At 41.4% G+C, this 11317-nt stretch overlaps 1 protein-coding gene and 1 pseudogene across 1 annotated transcript in view; both read right to left on the minus strand.

Moving 5' to 3' along the window:
- Window positions 1–11317, minus strand: part of Snx29 (sorting nexin 29) — a 626724-nt gene that overhangs the window by 589134 nt on the left and 26273 nt on the right. Inside the window, exon 3 of the mRNA XM_023704394.1 lies at window positions 8406–8458. Coding sequence (XP_023560162.1) covers window positions 8406–8458 — 53 coding nt within the window. The remainder of the gene's footprint in view (window positions 1–8405; window positions 8459–11317) is intronic.
- Window positions 3057–7499, minus strand: LOC105743958 (annotated as a pseudogene).

Here is an 11317-nt window from a genome sequence, read left to right on the forward strand (position 1 = left end):
TGTGTGTGTGTGTGTGTGTGTGTGTGTGTGTGTGTCTGTGTAGCCAGCTCAGCCCACCTGGGGGAGGGGTTGGCTGGCATGTGGTGCTAGGGGATCGAACCATGGTCCCTGTGCTTTGCTAAGCTTGTTCTAAGTAGGTGCTTTAGACCACTGAGCCATCTCACCAGCCCCTACAACCACTTTCTTGTCTTAAATTTGAATCAGTTTATTCACTTAAACATTCTGGTTGTTAAAAGAAAAAAGAATCTATTGCTATTGTAAGCAGCATCATGTAACACAGAGTACATTTTCTTTTAAGAAAATACAATTGAAGGGGGCCTGCCCCTTAGCTCAATTCTGTAAGTGGCTGTTTCGACAAAGCAATCAGGCTCAGGTTGCTGTGATTCGATCCCTACAACTTCAGCCAGCCAAACCTGCCCTGAAGGCATTCAGAGCAAAAAAAAAAAAAAAAAAAAATCCTAAAAAAGAAAATACAATTGAAGTATTAAACTTTAACTCTTCCAGAAGAAAAATAAGACTGAAAACTGTATACGTTCTGCTGAAAATAAGGAAAAGGTATAAGAAACATTATTTTGAATTACTTTGAACAACCTGCCATTTTTGTGGGTTAAAAAGTGATCAGAGATTTTGAATTTCATTTAATCCAATTTACTACCAAACCAAGTCATTCCCTCTGATATTGCTTTTCTGCAAAAGAACTGAGAGGAACCGACACCATGACATTTAACACCTAAAATGATGTCAAATACTTGCAGCAACACAAATCTCACTTTGGCAAAGTAGTGCTAGACAGACAACAAAGACATTGCTAAAGAATGAGAACTGGCTGGGGAGATAGCTCACTGGTCTAAGCACCCATCTGCAAGCTCAAGGACCTGGATTTGATCCCCCATACCGCATGCCATGCCAGCCACCAAAACAGGGCATGGTAGCACATGCCTGTAATCCCAGCTCAGGGGAAGCTGAGACAGGAGGACTACTACAAATCCAAGCTGCATAGTGAGACCCTGTACCAAATAAGTGAATAAATAATTTTAAAAAAGAAAAAAGAGTGAGAACCACACTGGGAACCAGAGGTCCACATCAGTGCTTAGAAGATGACAATAAATCCCAGCACCTGCTACCCAAGTGACCAGCCCTAAGTTTTATACTTGTAAGAAATTGGAAAATACCCCTCTCTTGCCTGCCTACAACCTGGAATGGTAGCAAGGTCAAACAACAGCTAGTGACCTAAGCAAGACGGCACAGTGCTATCACAACCAAAGAAATCATTATAACAGTAAACATACCAAACAACCACTGGCCTATCCAGCCACCTTTTTTCATTCCACCTTTACAAATGCAGCCATATTTTGTTTTGAAGGTTTTTTTTGCTTCCTTGCTGCCTACCACCTTGGTGGGATGGTGAAGTAGGTTAATATCTTTTCACTTCAGAAGGCAATGGGTTCCCTGGCAAGTGCAAGGACCTGAGTTAAATCCGTGGTTCCGCAAAAAAAAAAAAAAAAAAAAAAAGGCAGAAGGCAATGGGGTCCCAGAAAGGTCCTCAACTGGTGGCCAAGTGACCTGAGATTCACCAGTAGATTTCTCTCTACAAAGTCAATCTTGAACAGAGTCAGAAGGCGACTGGTACTTACTCTAGCAAAGGGACATTCCTCCTAGGGCCACTCCTGCAGCTCTTGCTTCTGGCTTGAGAGCCTTGGAAAGGTTCCTGACTCCTTTCTGTTTCCAAAGGTGGCTGGCCTTGGATGCTCTAAGCTTATAATACCCTCAGCTGGAACATATTTCTGTTATTTGTTACTAAAAGCCCTGTGACACACCAGCACACAACTGTCTTAGTCTATTTCCTATTGCTATAACAAAATGCTCCCTTACACTGGGTAATTTATAAAGCAAAGGTTTATTTCAGCTCATGGCTCCACAGAGTGGGGCATGGTGCCATCCAGGGCCTCATTTTCCTCAACTCAAGGAGGAAAGTGGAAGAGCAAGCGGGCACATACAAGGAGAGACTGACCTCCCTCCACAGCTACTTCATTCTTAAGAAAAAGGCACTAATCCGTTCACCAGGGGTTCTGCCCCATGACTCTAGGCCTCACCTCCCAACACTTTTCATTGAGGAATCAAATTTCCAACACACTGTCTGTCTGAAGAGTCAATCAAAAAATGAGGTGAGGGAATCAACATTCTGCAGAATCTCTCACATGCCGTGGAAGCAGGACAAGAGTAGGGGACCCACCCTGGAAGCTACAATAGCAACCAACTGTGAGAAATGCTTGTGACTGATACAGGACTGCAGAGAATCAAGCAGATTTAAACTGCATTCCAGAACTGGACCACTTATCAGAAGTGAGGAAGAAGGTGACTTGTCTACCTTTTCAGACCTCACAACAGCTATCTTTAAATGTTCGCTGGCTTTTCCTCTCTGAGTGAAACTTTCTCACCAAATGGGATGATGATACAGCCTTTGCTACATGAAAGTAATGCTACCTTTAACATTTTAAAAATAAGATCAGGATTTATAGCAAGAAAGAATTCCACAAAGGGAAAAAAAAATCTTATAAGGCAGCCGTGAAACCAAAGTAATTACTAAACATGAACAGAGAAATAATGTATAGCTGTCCCTCATTACCTGTGGAGGATTGGTTCTAGGACACACACAAACCCAGGGGACACCAAAATCTCAGCGTGCTCAAACCCTTGCATACGCTGTGCAGTGCTTGCATATAACCTACACACAGATCTTCCTATATACTTTATTTTTTTTGTACAAAAATATTTACTGATAAAAAGTAGAACTATATTCCAGCAACTTCATGCTATAGGATCTTTTCTATTGTTTCTGTATCCCTAAGCCCTTGATTTTTCACATTAAGGAGGGAATGAAACTAAAAATGATACTTGAAGCAGTTTTTTCCCAGTCACCATCACATTATTGACCCTTTGCAAAAAATAATACGCGAGCAGCTTCAGCAGCAGGCTTTGCTTCTGACAGAGGTACTCTGCGGGCTGTTGCACAAGACAGATTTGATACTTTCATTTAATGACTCTGTTCTGTGGCCTTACTTTGCATTACAAACTTGAAATTTGGTCTCCATTTCCAAGGTTTGTGCATCACTTTCTTTGCAGTAACTTTCTACTACAACAGTATCCATAATATTGCTTCCACCAGTCTGTGTACTGTAGCCACTATCCATCTGCACATTACTGCTTTCACAAGGAAGAAGACTGCTTTCAGCAAGCGGCAACATGCACATTTGTTTTCAATGCCAAAGCTAATTCCACTCACAAAATCAGGCACAGGCAAACTGCCATCATCAGTGGGCTCCTTACTCCAAGAGTTCTCACCTGCTGCCTCTGCAGGGTCACCCATGTCCACCGTGTCATTCTCGCGCTCCACATCCTGCAGAGCTAGTACTTTCCCAGAAGCACCAGGAGGATGCTGTGTAATGAACACAGAAGTCACCATGAAGTAGGGCCTGGGGGTGGAAGCATCGCTCATCAGCAGCCACAGGGGCCCTCCCATGGCATCCATGGCATCCAGGGCAGGAACATTTTCTTTCTCTTCCTCATCTTCACTGTGAGTCTCCAGAGCAAAAGGAATTCGGATCAAGGAGGTCCAATATGGAGGCCCGCCTCTGCACATCTCTAGACTCATAGGAGACCAATTTGTAATGGGGGAGTAGCCATCTATATGAGGACTTCTGCTACATGGGTTAGCAATTCCTTTAGAATTTATTCCAGATGAGGCATCAGAAGAGGGCAAAGTAAACTGCCTTTGTTCTGAGAGTGGTGTCTTTCTTATCTGAAGTGCTACTGGTAAGAAAGTGGGTGAAGAAATAGTTGAAGGACTCTTTATGCTCCCCAAACTGTACTTTTTTGCACTACCTTGAATAGAACTAGAAGAAAACTGCCCCAAGTCTGGGGTCTGCAGAGGTCCCAGGAGATAAACCTATTGAATTAAACACCTCAGGCGAGGCCTGGGCAGTGCCATGAGGACTTTGGAGTGAAGCTGACAGTAGGGAGTCAGAGATACTTTCATTCCCATTTAAAAAGAGCTTTCTTCAGAGCGATGAGGAACTGAGGTTTCCAGGAGACTGATCGGCAAATTCATTAGCTCTAAAATAGTCACCTAATACACTTTCTAAATTAAAATCCACAGGAAGACAGCAATGTCTTACAAGCAGCATTGCTTTTCTCAGGATGAATGGCCAGCTTCTGTCAGCTGGAGAGTCACTATTTTTGTTATCACATTTACTGGGATGATACTCTGAAAGCTGTTTATCTGCATGATCAGTCCAAGAAGAGGGTACAATGATATCGTCAGTGAAAAACTCGTCAATGGCTTTTTGTCTTTTGTCTTCCACATCTTTATTCAAGAATGACTTAAGTATGAGGCCTGACGATGAATCTCTTCTGGGTCTATTTCTACAGGATTTATTACAGCTAGTTGATCAATAAACCATCTAAATTCTCCTGGAGTTGGCAGTTTCACAGATTTACAGATTTACAAACAGAAGGACTAGCAACAGTTTGTTCATGGAGATTAGAATAATCACTTGGGCTTTCAAAAGGATTTAAAACAGGGATCCTTCCTGGAGTTTCCGGTGTTACCTGCATTTTTAATTCTTTGACATCTTTTGTAGAAAGCAAGCTACAGGGGCCGGAGAAATAGCTCAGTGGAATAAGTGCTTCCCTGGCAAGCACAATAGCCTGAGTTCAATCCCCGGTTCCACCAAAAAAAAGAAAGAAAGAAAGAAAACAAGCTACAGGTGTGTGTTTAAAGGAGGCCCTCAGCTCCAAATCCGGGGCACTCCTGGGGGATCCAGCCCCCTCCTATATACTTTTAGTCATCTCTAGATTACTAGTATTACCTAAGAAAATAAAAATGCTAGGTGAATAGTGATTATAATGGCTTGTCTAGGGAATAATGGCCCAAAACAAAGTTTGTACAGTGCAGTACAGTATTGTAGTTATTTTGGTGCAGGGCTAGAACCCAAAGCCCCACACAAGATAAGTATATATACTCTAGCCTTATTCTCAGCCCTTTTTATTATTTTTACTATGCAGTCATTGAATTCACAGCTGAAGAATGCAGAGATACATACGACCAATTGAACACTGTGGAGTCTAGGAGACTTGGGTCCATCATCTAAGTTTAATACTTGCAAGAAGTCTAACCCTGCCAGGTGTAATGGCGCACACCTGTAATCCCACTACTCAAGAGGCTGAGGCAGGAGGACTGCTGTGAGTTTAAGGCCAGCCTGGGCTACAAAGTGAGTTCAAAGCCAGTCTGAACTACATAGTGAAGCCCTTTCATATAACCTACACACACACACTCCTACATACTTTAAACAAAAATAAAAACACAAGCAAACAAAAAAATGTCTAATCTAGGAAGCACTATTTTGTCTCTTTGAGACTGTTTTCTCATCAGTAAAGAAAAAAATTATCAATACTGTTCCTGAAATTGTCCTAAACACTAAGCAGGAACATACAGAGTAGCAAAAGTAAAGCAAACAATAATTAATATTTTTAGTATTAACCCCTGATCTGGGTTAATATTATTATTACGATTATATGATTATTGTTTAACCATAAACAACAGTGATTGTGAGTCTAGGAATGTAGCTGAGGGCCAGGGATGTAGCTCAGCAGCACAGTGCCTGCCTGGCAATCATGAGGCCCTGAGTTCAATTCCCAGGACCTAAAAAAAAAAAATCACAGTTTACAGAATAAAAGTTATAGCAGTGAATTCTATTAAATAGGAATATATTAACATTTGTCTCTCAGGAAATGGATGACACAATTACAAAGAAAAGTAATAAAATCATGGATACATCCAGATGATATACCATACACATCCACAGGCATACACACACAGGCACACCAACCTGGCCCAGGACACAAGAGCCCTTTTTAATTAACTCTGCATCCCAAGGCCTGGCACAATGATTAGACTAGCTTTGGTGACAACTAGAATCACTTGGGGAGCTTAATGACAATGCAAATTCCCAAGCTATACTTCCCCAAATGTATATTCATTCATTCATTCATTCATTCTCTCCCCTGCCACTTGCTCACTCGCCTGACCACTCACTCGCTCTCTTGCTCTCGCTCTCGCTCTCTCTCTCTCTCTCTCTCTCTCTCTCTCTCACACACACACACACACACACTCCCTCTTTTTCTCATGTGCACATACATACATCCTCAATCAGAAGATGGAGAATGGGATATTAAATCTGCACCATTAATTTATAAGCCTCCAAGCGATTCTGATGCAGCTGGATCATGTTTCCCAAAATGAGGAGCCCTATTCTGACTGAGACCAGGCCTCAAAGTAGGCCTCTATTAAAGCCTAATTGATAATGAAATGTCATAAACACACACTGAAACTCTAATATGTGATAGGCAAAAAATATCTGTATAAAATGCTAAGAAATAAAAAATAAAATAAAAGGAGAAGCAGACCTTCAGCCCTCAAAGCTCACAAGCCTGATGACAGTGACAGACTTTTACATTCCTGACTATATAGCAGTGTGTAGCTATACACAAACTCATAGGAGCTGGGGATGTATTTCAGTGGTATAGTCCCCGCCTGGCAAGCTTGAGGTCATGAGCTTGATTCCTCATACCAAAAAAAAAAAAAACAAAAACTCATCAAGATAAATCTTTACTGGGCAGGGAGATAGCTTAGTGGTCTAAGTGCCTGCCTGGCAAGCTCAAGCATCTGTGTCTGATCCCTGGTACCACATGCTGTGCCAGCCCTGCACTGTACCAGCCACCAAAACTGGGCATGGTGGTGCATACCTGCAATACCAGCTCCAGGGAGGCTGAAACAGGGAATAACTATGAGACCCAGCTGCGTAGCAAGACCTTGTACCAAAAAACTAAGTAAATAAATAAATAAATCTTTACTGAGCAACTTCTAAATACTTTTGGCATGAGAAATATATCAAGGGGCTGGGGAGATAGCTCAGTAGAATAAGCGCTTGCCTGGCAAGCTCAAGGACCTGAGTTCAATCCCCAGTTCCGCCAAAAAAAAAAAAAAAAAAAAAAGAAATATATCAAGCTGGAGAAATAGAAGAAGCAAAATTTAAAAAGCATAATGTATAGTATATTAGTAAGTATTAGGGAGAAAACCTAAGCAAAGAAGAAAGGCAGTGGGAGCGCCATTTTCAATTTGCAACAGTTTCAAAGAATTTCTCCAGGCTCTATCTGCCGTGCTCACAGTTGTTGAAGTTTCACAGCAGAACAAAGAGATGAAAGGACCAGTGGAGGAATGAGTGACTTTATTCAGTAGGCTGGAGTAGAAGGGTGGACACGGACGGTTTCCTTGCTGGACGAAGGCTAAGCAGGAGTGCACCTCCAGCCTCTGCATGGGCCACAGTACATGAGTTAGCCCTGACTGCACCACAGTGCATTTCCAGCAAGGCCTGAATGCCTATGTCTCACCTCTGCCAAAATCCATGTGTTCTGCTCATGTTATAAACTTACACGATCATGTCAACCCCTCCTGGGTCACATCAATGGCAAGTTTTAGGACTTTTTTATCATAAGAGTACAGGACCACAGTAAAAAATATGAAAAAACCTAAAAACATAAAGATTTTAAATATTCCTACCCCCAATACTACCTCTGTTCACATTTTGGTGTGGTTTTTGCCATTACTGTTTAACCTACCTAAGGGACCAGGATATAGCTCAGTGGCACAGCACCTACCTGGCAAGCACAAGGCCCTGAGTTCGATTCTTGGTACCAAAATAAGAAATCTAAGACCACACTGCAGCCACAAAGTTTTATCTCTTTCTTTCATTGTTATAAAATATGCAGATTTAATTTTTTTGCAAGTTTATTATATATAAAAGTTTTAGTTAATACACATGTATTTTTCTCCTTAAAACAAATTCTACATGAACATCAATTTTGTTATAGAATATTCTTTTCCAATAAGGTACTATACTTGACCAATGATTTTTCCAGGTATTCAGTATTTAGGTTTCTGAATTTTCAAAGTTCTCAACTGAACCAGGCATGGGAGTACATATTTGTAACCCCAGCACTTAAGAGGCTAAGGCAAGAGGACCACCTTGAGTTCAAGACCAGCCTGGGCTTATACAGTAAATTCAAGTCCAGCCTGAAATACATAGACCCTGTCTCAAAAAAAAAAAAGCCTCGATTATCCCAGAAATAACTTTTTGCCATTTCAGTGAGTTCCTCCAGAACACATTCCCAAAAGGAGAAGTAGAAGAAACTAGAAAAATTTTAGGTAAGCAGTCATTGCATAGATGGTCCACAGTTGACCCAAATTCAATCCCTACACCTCCTGGCTGCAGAGGCAGAATACAGAAGCTCACCATTTCTCAGAACCTTTTGGTCTGGACAGTGAGCCGTGATAAAGACATACTTACCTGCTATCAGAATCCGAAGCAATCTCTTTTCTCCCTCCAAAGCGAATCTGGCACTGCACAGAAAAAGAAACTGCTGAGATCAGCTGCAGGGATGGGACTCTAAAGCATTCACACAGTCCACACAGGTCAGAGTCAGGAGTAAGACACAGGGCCAGAAACTCCAGTTGCTGAGTCAGGATGCTCTGTGCCCTGTGTGTGTACACAAGAGTCAAGAAGGTGAACAGTTCAGCCTTTAAACTGCCACTTAAAGGAAACTCTTATCTCTCACTTGTACAGAAGTAAGCCTGTGGGAAAACAGTGCTAACAGGAAAACAAAGCACAGAGCCATCTATAAATTATCTGGGAAATTGCTCATATCCGTCAGCAGCTGACCATACCGCAGCGCTCTTAACAGGCGATAATTAAAATATTCACAAATCCAAGGTGATTCCTTTGTGACAGGACCCCAAAGTAATTATGACTGGCTAGAAAACTGCAATAACATAAATCAAACTTCAAAGAAGTCACCCAATGGTGCTGAATGATAATTTATCCAGAGTAGGTAAAACCAAAACAAAACCTCTCACTTTTTTTTTATTGTGGTAAAAACAGAGATGACATAAAACTTACCATTTTAATTATTTTTGGTTGTAAAAGTCAATTCACATTGTTACACAATCATCACCATTATCAATACTCTCTTTTAAAGTACAGAAGCCTTGCTATAGATAGCAGCTTTGCAAATGCCCACTTATGATCAAAAATACGGATAATGCTAAATGATACACTTATCAAAACTCATGAAACTTTACAAAATTCATGGAATATCTTATTGCTGTTGTCTTGTTTTGTTTTGTTTTTTTGGTCTTGCTATGTAGTTCAGGCTGGTTTTTATCTCACTAAGTAGCCGAGACTGGCCTTGAATTCATGGCAATCTTCCTGCCTCAACCTCCTGAGCATTGGATTATAGTCATGTCTCTCCATGCCCAGCAGTATATTTTATTATATATAAAGTATACATCAATAAAGTTTATATATATATAAACACGTATACACACACATATATATATGTTTTAACTCCTCCCAAAATAATAGCTTCTTCAAGCAGAAGCTCTGAGTAGAATCCCTAATTTATTTCTATTTAACTGCCATATTTAAAGTGGTTAAACCTGCCTCCTCATCTTCTTGCTACATTTTCCACTTCTGAATCAAAGAAAAAAGAAACAAACAACTCGACTCTGGACTGACTACGGACTAGGCAATGGCTGGACCCTCTACCTAAATTTAACAAGTCTAATTTTCTCAGTAGCCCCATGGATATAAGTGATCTGGTTCCAGAAGAGAAAGATGCTCAGGGAGCTAGATGAGTCACTCCAGTGCAAACAGCTGTGAGGTGATAAAGCTGGCACTCAACCCCACCTACAGCTATGGCTGAGCCTCAGGCCTGTGCCCTTCCATCCTACCAAACTGCCTCAAGGGTTGGGCAGATGCTAAATTCTCTGGGCTCACTTCAATACATAACTCATAGCCCGAGTAAATATTTACCTTTCTATATTGTGATTATGTTTTTAACAATTTTATTGTGAAACAAATAGCAATGAGACAGTTTCAAAACCGATCAGTAGGACAGTTTCAGTAATAAATATATTGCACATTGTTGTCTCAGTGGACTGTCATTATATACATACATTTATCAATTACCCTTTCTAAAAAGTGAGCTTTCTGGACTCCAGGTTTGAATCCTGGCTCTGTCACTTGCTATGATGGTTTGGACATAGAATTGTTCCCCCAACAGCTCATATGAAGAGTTGGTCCCCAATAGAGCAATGTTCAAAGGTGGGGCTTTTGGGAAATGAATAGTCTGAGGGCTCTGATCTATCAATGGATTAATCCACTGATGCATTCATAGTTAAATGTACTGTTAGGAGACAGTGGAAATTGTGGCGGGGAGGCCTACTTAGAAGAAGCAGGTCCCTGGGGGAGCATGTCCTAGAAGGGTGTACTTTCTCCTCACCTCTTCCCCTCTCTTTTTCTGTCTGGCCACCAAGACAGGCACACTGTCCTCCACCACACTCTCCAGTCACGTTTCTGTCTCATTGCAGGCCTAAAAGCACTACAGTCAGCTGACCATGGACTGAGACCAGGAGCTAAAATAAACTTTCCTTCAAGATAAGAATTTTGGGGCCAGGGAGACGGCTCAGTGGAATAATCACTTCCCTGGCAAGGACAAGTGCCTGAGTTCCATCCGCAGTTCCACCAAAAAAAAAATAAAAAATAAGTATTTTGTCACAGTGATGGAAAAGTAGCACACTAAGTTATGGCACTTTGAGCTACTTATTGAATCTCTCTAAGCTTCAGTTTCTTCATCTGTAAAATGAAAATAACTGCAAGAAGCCAAGTTTGGCAGCACATACCTGTAATTCCAGCCCTCAGGAGGCTGAGGTAGGAAGATTGCAATGAATTCAAGGGTAGCCCAAGCTATGTAGTAAGATCTTCAAGGGCAGCCTGGAGCTGAGGATATAGCTCAGTGGCACAGCACCTGTCTGGCATGTATGAGGTCCTGAGTTTGAGTCCCAGTACCAAAACAATGTAAAAAGACATACTGAACTGCATAGTAAGGCATTGGCTCAAAAGAAGAGGAAGAGGAGGAGGAGGAGGAGGAGGAGGAGGAGGAGGAGGAAGAGGAGGAAGATTGAAATTGGAATTGGAATTGAAATGCATTGCAGGAAAAATTATATGCAAACCAGGCATGGTGGTGCACACCTATAATCCTAGCACTCAGGATGCTAAGGCAAGAAGATCACCATGAGTTCAAGGCCAGCCTGGACTATAAAATGAGTTCAAGACCAGCCTAGAATACAGAGTGAAATTTTGATTCAAAAAAAAACAAAACAAAAAACACAGGACTGTCCTGCTACAAGGCTGTATATTGT

Source organism: Octodon degus, unplaced genomic scaffold (genome assembly GCF_000260255.1).
Source record: "Octodon degus isolate 3935 unplaced genomic scaffold, OctDeg1.0 scaffold00195, whole genome shotgun sequence".
NCBI classification, from domain to species: Eukaryota; Metazoa; Chordata; class Mammalia; order Rodentia; family Octodontidae; genus Octodon; species Octodon degus.